We start from the raw sequence: 8879 nt of genomic DNA, 5'->3' as shown, positions 1-8879 counted from the left end.
TCCATAGATCTTGAATATTTATCAATTTCAGTGTTTTTCACTGTTTTGCCATCCCTATCACGACTTTTCCTGTGGTATATCGAAAGAAAACTCAATGAACCGTCTTTATTCTTTAGCAAGAAGGAAATTACAACTCCCCTTATTAAGTTAAAGGATTATTAAAATCACAGACAGATTTAAAATAAATTTAAAATAAATAACTAGCACAACGTAGTCAGTGTCATAAACATAGCGCTAAGTTCGGTAAATGTAGCAGAACTTTCTGTCAAGCTTCCTAGTTGTCTCCCCTTGAATTAAAAAGGGTTAATATACCACTGTATATCACAAAACAATATATAAGAAATGCAAAAAAGGAAAATATGTGTTACTAACAAAGTGTAAGTTCAGGGTCTTCAGCTTACAAGTTTTTTTTTTTAATTCATGCTTCATGACACACTGCTTCCAATTAGCTGGTTATATTTCCTGGTTAGGTAATAAGATCGCATTAGACACGAGACGGAAGTAAAAAAAAGAATAGCTTACTCAAATGTCTATATATCAGCCTCATGACATGTAAGTTCGCAGATAAATCTACATATGGTTCTTTGACCAATTTTTATTCCGGCCCCTCTGAGTGTAGCGCTGCCGTTGCGCTGGCGTTGGCGGCGCTGGGCGCTGGTTGCGGCGGGCGTCGTGCGGCGGCGCGGCGATCGCCCTCCCTCTTCTCCCCGCGTGTCGGGAAGCGCACGGTGAGCCCCTCTCTCCCTGGTTTCTCGCGCTTTTGCGGTGCTTAAGTCCTTGCTGGTGGTTGCTGGAGGTCGTTTTGGACAAGGAGAGTTATTTTAGGCGAGAAGTGTAGTGTCTGTGAGGTACGGATGGCTTTAATTGTGTTTGAATAGAGGGAAATAAGGATTTGTTTACCAACATGTGACGAGGAATGGCCGACACGTGTGGAAATAAGGAGGAAGAAAATTAGTTAATGTGGATTTTAAGTGTTCCCTAGAGAGATTATTGGCTTTATGTAACTAACGGAGCAACTGTTGAAGGTAACTTCTTATGACTAGACGTTAAAATAACCGCAAAAGTCTTGGTAGATGAGCAGGGCTTCCTCGTGGAGGCGTTGGAAGCCAGACATCTCGGCAGTTTGAAAGCAAGTTGATGACCTAATACGGATGAATTTTAAATACTCGTGTAATTACTTAGAGTCGGACAAGTGCTAAATCTCATTAATAGTATAAACATTAAGTGTAGGCGTGAAAGTAACCATTGATAGTGCTTCTGGGTCGCGTGAGGCGCAGTGGTTTGCTCTTACAAAGGTTCATTTTCCTAAAATGCAGTGTCGCCCATGAATTAAATCGCACGTAGATGTGATAAATTTGATAGATTAACTCGTCAAAACCTTGGTCTATATTTGATAAAAATTGCAACTAAAAATGTTGCATCATATCGGTAGCCTTTTAGCATATAGTAGTGAGCTCTTCAAAGGCATGTGTTCTACCCACAACAGGGTAGAATGCATGACAACTTTTATGTTCTCTCCTGCTCTAAATACATGGAGGATTCGTTTTGCTGGGCAGGGGTTGGGGCCACTATGCACGTGGGACCAGAACATGTGGTGAAATAGTTTACCGACATTGCATTATGATATCATAAACATAGCCAGAGTCAATTCCTATAGCATTTCAAAACACATTTGCAAGAAATTTGAATGCAGTAGTGAATTTTAGCTGCCTCTGTAGACCTTATCATTGTATTGTATTTAACCTGACAGGTATTTTTAGTCTGATAGCTTTCTGAATGTAATGGAAATTAGACCTTTTGTTTGTAGTATGATTGTCTTCATAAGGTAACAATAGGGTCATTCTATACAGTACAGATGCACTTGCTGAAGACTAAGGCCCTCAACCCCACATCTCTAAATTTATTAAAGTCTGTTGCCATGACTGGCTGTTCCCCCCTGGGACTTTCCAAGGAGATGGTTAATGGGTACTGTGCCCCTCAACACTCCCCAGGAGCACTGAATGGAGTCACTCAGAGCGAAGCTTTCTACATTCTTTACTTTTTGTTACCTTTTTGCAGATTACCTATGACTGTAACTTTTAGTTCTCGACAATCTCGGATTTGCCTTAGCTTACCGCATCCAACCAACAGTAACATTGATACAGAACCCAATAGGTGGGAAGGGCTTGAAATATGGAGGAGTGCTAAATCATATACAAGTTGCAAGATAAGAGCCCGGACAGGTCTTGCATTATCGTACTTTTCTAAGTTTCTAATTCACTATGTTCATAGGTTTTAAAAGTATACGTTGGCTAGGGGGTTTTTGTTACCAAGAGAGATGCACCCTCCAGAGACAAAGTCCCAAAACCATGGTATTATGTGAACTCAAAAATCCAAACTTACCTTTCCTACTTTCTAGATGGGGGTGAAACCCCTTTGTACCCCCGCTTTATTAGCATTTCATGCTAACATGCAGAAAATGCGACATAAGAACTCGGTGTTTGTGAGGGTGTTTTGGACTTGGTCTGTAAGTGGTGATAAATAGCAGATATTATCATTTTGCTCACAGGAGCCTGTTACACCTTCACCTGTGTTTAACTCGTATTCATTGTGCTATACAAGATGGCAGAAATGACAAATATCCATTGTATATCACCACTCAGAGATTGTCCCCAACACCCTCGCACATCCAGTCTTAATGTTAAGTTTTCTGCAACTTGGCATGAAGTGCTAGTAAAGGGGGAGGGGGGAGGCTTGTCCCCATTTCTAGGAAATAAAGGAATTGGGTTTAGATTTTTGGGTTTGCATGATACCTTGATTTTGGTACTTTGTCTCTGGAGGGTGTATTGTGGTCAGCAAATACCGAAGGGTGCATTTTAATTCATTCAGACTTGTTAGAAAATATTCACAAATCTAGATATGTGAAGGTGTAGTTTGTACTTTCAAATGTGATGTGGTTGTACAATGTATCTCAGGTGATTGCTGCCCCGTGCTGCTTGAAATGGCAAAAGCCTGCAAACAAGCTCCATATTTGGTTCTGGCAAGATAGCCTGGATCAACGTCTTGTCACAAACTGTATCCTGCTAGATTATGATGAAATTTTCTAGAATTAATGGCTGAACTCGTTAGCTCAAATACAGTGGTGGTATTCATGTGTTAAACTATTTTCTAAAGACTATTTTTAACTCGGTTGACTAGATCAAAGTACCAACATGAATCGGGTGATTGATGTAACGTTATTGCACTTCTTGTCAGTGTTGGCTAACCTTTACCGTACAAAAATACAGCATATATTAAGTCCTTATTAGATAAGTTGGTTGGTAACCCCCTCCCCCCAAATGGTTGGGGTTTACTCCTTGCTGGAGTAGGAAGAGCAAAAGCCATAGTAATGTTTGACTAGTAGATTGGTAGACTTTAGTACAGGTTAATTGACCCTAGTATTTTGTAAATTTTTTATGGAATTGCATAGCAGCGTACAATCACTTCATATTTTTGACTGGTAGATTTAGACCATAGGCTATAGACCAGTTTTATAATTTTGAAATGTTCAAATGTAGGTATTTTCAGAAAATCTGAGCTTTCACTTTACAACTGGTTATTTAATTTCACCTTTTCAAAATGTAAAAACAGTAACCACCATTCCTATAGTATATTAAATAGGCATTGGTTGAAACTTTTAACATTTTTTCGTCACTAATTGCTTAAGAGGCAATCGTCAGCCTGATGGCTATGATATTTTGTCATTTTTTAAAGTCAATACTGGATTTTGTCCTTCCTCACTAGGAATGTTTGTGCACGAGTTTGATCATATGTGAAGCCGTCTTTGCCATATTTTAGGTGGTTGTTTATTTCTCTTAGCTTTTGGGGAGTTTTTGTAGTAAGTTTGACCTTTCAATCCAGCATAAGGGATATTCCCATGCTTTTCATACCCCATAACATTTATATTAGTTGCCAGCAACCAGGCTATATAAATTCCTGAGAACTGGAGTGTTGCCCTTTGCCATAATGCCATTAGCAAAAGTACAAAATGCTTTACATAAAATGTCCTAGATTAAGAATGAAATGCAAGTAATACTGCCTAGTACTATGCATAAGGGTTGTGGCATATTTAAGAATATTAAACAATATTCTGAGAATATTTGTTCAATTTTTTTCCTTTTACAGGCAAAATGGCGATTCAACCACTTAAAAAACCAAGGATTGTCAAAAAGCGGACAAAGCGGTTCATCCGCCACCAGAGCGACCGCTTCGTCAAAGTAAAGGTATGAAGAGATCTTCAACAGTATCATGTTTGGATTTTTGGTATTTAGCATGTTCCTATAGAATTTTCATGATGAAAACTTAGGCTAGAGTTCTTAACCATAGTTGTTGGTTTTGATGATACTCTTTATATAATCTGATTTATACTAATTGAATTGAAATGCAATTTCTTGAGAGGAAACAAACTGAAAGGAATTTTGTTTTAGGCCAACTGGAGGAAGCCCAAGGGTATTGATAACCGTGTGAGGCGTCGCTTCAAGGGCCAGTATCTTATGCCCAACATTGGTTATGGTTCTGCCAAAAGGACCAAGCATATGCTCCCTAATGGTTTCAAGAAGGTTTTGATCCACAATGTCCGCGTAAGTATGAAAGCCTGTCAGTTTCGGTAAAATGACAATGATTTGCCCAATCTATTTTTCTTTATAGCACTTTGGAAATTGATAATTGTATCCCTCAACTTGGTTACAAATGGTCTTGTTTTACAGGAGTTGGAAGTTTTAATGATGCAGCACCGCACCTTCTGTGGTGAAATTGCCCATGGTGTCTCCTCCAGGAAGCGCAAGGATATTGTTGAGAGGGCCAACCAGCTCTCAATCCGCCTCACCAACGGGTCTGCAAGACTTCGCACGGAGGAATCCACGTAGATCAATAAATTGTGGTTGTAATTTGTGTATTACTTGTAACCTGTGAACTTCAAATTGGTTTCACTTAATTGTATACTTAATTTATAAGGAAAAATAATTAAACATCTTGATGGGGTGAGCTTGAAAATTTTTTTGCCCACTTACAAGGTAATGCATCAGGCTTTTTATACCGAGTTGTTACAGTAACCACTTATCTACATTATGATTCAAAGTAAATTAAGTTAAAATACCGTTTCAATAATGAATTGAATCTTGATTATGAAAACCAGAGGTACAGAAAGAAGTATAGCCATAGTGTCAAAACACTATTCAGTCCACAATATCAGTAAAAAAAAAAATTGATGGTAAGTATTAGGAGACAGGAGATTGAGGCCCAATGTAGATCACCTCGGCCACCCCCTTGACTGATTTTGCACGTTTTCTCTTCATCCCCTTCAGTGCAATTCTTTTTACCACCGTATTTTTTCATAATGCTGTATGACCATTGAAGTCTGGCACATTTGTTAATTCCTAGAATGTAATTGAAACACTGGTTTATGAATCAAAAATCTTCACCTGAGGGATTTCCCTTCAAAACCCCTTATTACTACATTCTCAATATGCTGCAAATGACCTTGAATGTTGATATGGCAGGAAATTTTTATTTTGTGAAAGTATCAGCATCTGGTGGGCTTTTAACCCTTTACACTACCCCTCCCCTTCCAACTCCTTACCTGGCGGGTTGGGGGGCTTAGGAGATGGAGATCGAGGTTGAGGCCCATTGTACGGGAGCACTCCTACCTTGGGCCTCAACTGGTCTTCCCCTTTCCTTTCCCTTTTCCTTTCGCCAGAATTCATTGTAATGCTATTTGACTTCAATGTCTGGCATGATTTTGACCATTAACCAATAAGGAAATCTACAAACATTGCCTTATTGAAACAAAATACTTTCTTACCTGGGGACGTCACCCTAAAGTGCTTTAAGATGTTGACAAGGCAGAAATCACCTCTGGACCTCAGCCTTTGCCTCAACTAATTTTTGCATGTATTTTCTTCTCCCCCTTTCCTTTTCTTTTTCCCCTTGTCCTGTCCACTTATCCTAAAAATTAAACTCGTTTTTCACCACAACACTATCATAATACTACCTACTCCCTTAACTCCTTCCCTTTCTAACCACCTTTACCTTGTACTATACCCCATCAGCTATCCCTCTCTACCCTTTTCACATACTATCCTCCAGTACTGTTTAGCCTGTAACTTTACCATAATCATTAACTATTCCTAATCCTTTTCACTAACTTCACCATAGTGCCATATGATCTTTTGTCTTTCCTTATGTGGGGGATTTACCCTCAAGCCTCTCTCTATTTTGAATACACCACAAATGACCCTAGATGTTCACGTGACAATTTTCAGTAAATAAAATCATCCCTTCTGTCCACTTATTCTAATCTTTGAATAATTTTTAACCTTTTCACTATCATACTTTCATAACATTGATCTTTGATGTCTGGCACATGTTTCTTCCTCAACTAACTGCTTCCATGTATGGATAGCAGTGCATTTATGAATTTTAATGAAGTTGGGGGGGGGCTTTATCTAGATCAAGTGGAAACTTCCCTTAGGTACCTAAAAATTTGGTGAATAATCCAGTTGCAATTGGTTGTAGAACTGCATTATTATCGTCACAAAAATTTTGACTGAGATTCCAATGAGCCCCTTTTCAAAAGTAAAAACCTTCGGCTCTCCTTTCCTTTGACCATGCTCAGGAATGTTGGCAGAAAAGTCAAATTATTTGCTTAGGAGATGGAGACTGAGGCCCAATATAGGGGATCACCCCTACCTTGAACCTCAGCCCTCGCCTCAAATAATTTTGCAGGATATTTTCTTCTCCCTCTTTCCTTTTCTTTTTCTTCATTTCCCTCTGTCCACGTATCCAAATACTTTACTAATATTTACCCTTTTTGCCACAATACTTTACCATAATAACTTTGATGTCTGGAACATTATGAACATCCTGGAAATCCACGAACATCTTAACAAAAAAACATTTTTACTGGGGTCTTTGCCCACAACCCTCATCCTGTCGTTATTTATTGTATACACCGCTAATGACCTTAGATATTGACATGATAGAAAATGTACAATATAAATTAATAAATTGCCATAGGGGTACTGGGGAGATGGGAGTCTGCTTTGGGCCTCTGCCATTGACATAACTAATTTTGCATGGTCTTTTTCCCTCCTCTTTTCATTTCATTCTCTTCTCCAACCACTTCTACTATCCATTTCCCAAGGTGTGAGAGCCGTGTTGAAAGGATGAAAGGCGGAATTTGTGCCAGTCACGAACAGCCTGGGGGAGCTATAAGCAGGGTATTCCCATTTAGTTGTCTAGCCCTTAACCCTCAAGGGAACACTGAGGGGATAGACTCTCTCCTCAACATACTCTATTACCATGGCCATTAATGAAGACTTGACACTTATTATTAGACCCAATAAATCTTGCCCCTTCATCATATAGCCCTACTGATTAAAACCCCCAATCTTGTCGTGGGGGGCCTGAGGCCCAATGTAGGGGATCACCCTACCTTGGTCCTCAACCCTTGCCTCAACTAATTTTGCATTGTCTTTTCTTCTCCTCTCCTTTTCTTTTTTCATCTCCTTGTTCTGTCCACTTATCGTTAATTGGTAAACTCATTTTTGCCCCTTTTCTCCACATACTTAATCATAATGCTTCATACTCCCTTAACTCCTTCCCATTCTAACAACCTTTACCTTATGCTCCTTACCCTTATTACTACAATACTACCCTGTAGTACTGTTCAACATGTAACTTTACCCTAGTCATTAACTCATTCCTATTTCTTTTTGCTGCTCTATCATAGCACCATATGATGTCATAGAGCACTTCCTTACTGGGGGATTTGCCCTCATGCCTCACACTATCACTATATTTTGAATGCGCTGCTAATGACCTTCGATGTTAATGGGACAGAAAATTTAAAGTAAATATATAAATACTGATTCAAATTTAAACTTTTCCCTGACTCCAGGCTCTCCCTTTTGACCATGACTGAACACTGCTACTACTTTCCCCTTCTCAGTGCCTGCTATCACATCAACTACCCAAGTCCATACTCAACCTCCAGGAGACATTCCTCCTCTCCCAACATCCTCTATTTCATCTCCCGTCCCACAACTTTCATCAACTACACCATCCTCCCTTATTTTACTATTCTACAACCTTATTGTCTACCTCTGCAATACTACTGCTCTCAACAATACACTCTCTTCCACACACCCCTGTCCTTCTATTCCCATCTCTTCTTCTTCTTTTAACGGTAGGTTCATGTCTGAGTCGCCGTGGTCACAGCATGGTACTTAATTGTAGTTTTCATGTTGTAATGCTCTTGGAGTGAGTACGTGGTAGGGTCCCCAGTTCCTTTCCACGGAGAGTGCCGGTGTTACCTTTTTAGGTAATCATTCTCTCTATTTTATCCGGGCTTGGGACCAGCACTGACCGAGGTGAAGTTCCTTGCCCGGTGAGTCGAACCGTCGTGGCAGTCTTGAGTCCGACGCTCCAACCATAACCAGCGGCCACCATAACCATAGTCCGACGCTCCAACCATAACCAGCGGCCACCGCGGCCCCGGCGACCATGGGCCTCCACGACCCCCTCCCGGCAATCCAGACCGGTGGCTTGCCATTGCCCTCCGCCCGGTGTTTCTATCGAGTCACCATCCCCATTCACCTGGCACTGACCCGAGCTGGCTTGGCCACCCAGTGGCTAGGCAGGCAATCGAGGTGAAGTTCCTTGCCCAAGGGAAACAGCGCGCCGGCCGGTGACTCGAACCCTCGAACTCAGATTGCCGTCGTGACAGTCTTGAGTCTGACGCTCTAACCATTCGGCCACCGCGTCCCCATTCCCATCTCTACAAACATCTTAAATATTCCATTTAGCCCAGTCAAAAGGGACCAATTTCTTGTAACTCCCCTCCCCCCCAATCCACAGCTCCT

General features: G+C 40.6%; 1 protein-coding gene across 2 annotated transcripts; it reads left to right on the top strand.

Annotated features, from left to right (window-relative positions):
- Positions 1-598: 598 nt before the first annotated feature.
- Positions 599-4904, top strand: LOC119580295 (60S ribosomal protein L32-like). 2 transcript variants are annotated; one of them, XM_037928364.1, is made up of 4 exons: positions 599-728; positions 4144-4241; positions 4446-4598; positions 4725-4904. In XM_037928364.1, exons 2-4 carry the CDS (start codon positions 4149-4151, stop codon positions 4881-4883), a joined length of 405 nt encoding a protein of 134 aa, XP_037784292.1. In that variant the 5' UTR covers positions 599-728; positions 4144-4148; the 3' UTR covers positions 4884-4904. The 2 variants fall into 2 exon arrangements, with proteins under 2 accessions (XP_037784292.1, XP_037784293.1); XM_037928365.1 differs by having other exon boundaries at positions 708-848.
- The last annotated feature ends 3975 nt before the right edge of the window (positions 4905-8879 follow it).

The sequence above is a fragment of the Penaeus monodon genome, chromosome 13 (assembly GCF_015228065.2).
Source record: "Penaeus monodon isolate SGIC_2016 chromosome 13, NSTDA_Pmon_1, whole genome shotgun sequence".
Taxonomy (NCBI): Eukaryota; Metazoa; Arthropoda; class Malacostraca; order Decapoda; family Penaeidae; genus Penaeus; species Penaeus monodon.
This window is presented reverse-complemented; position numbering and strand designations above follow the sequence as displayed.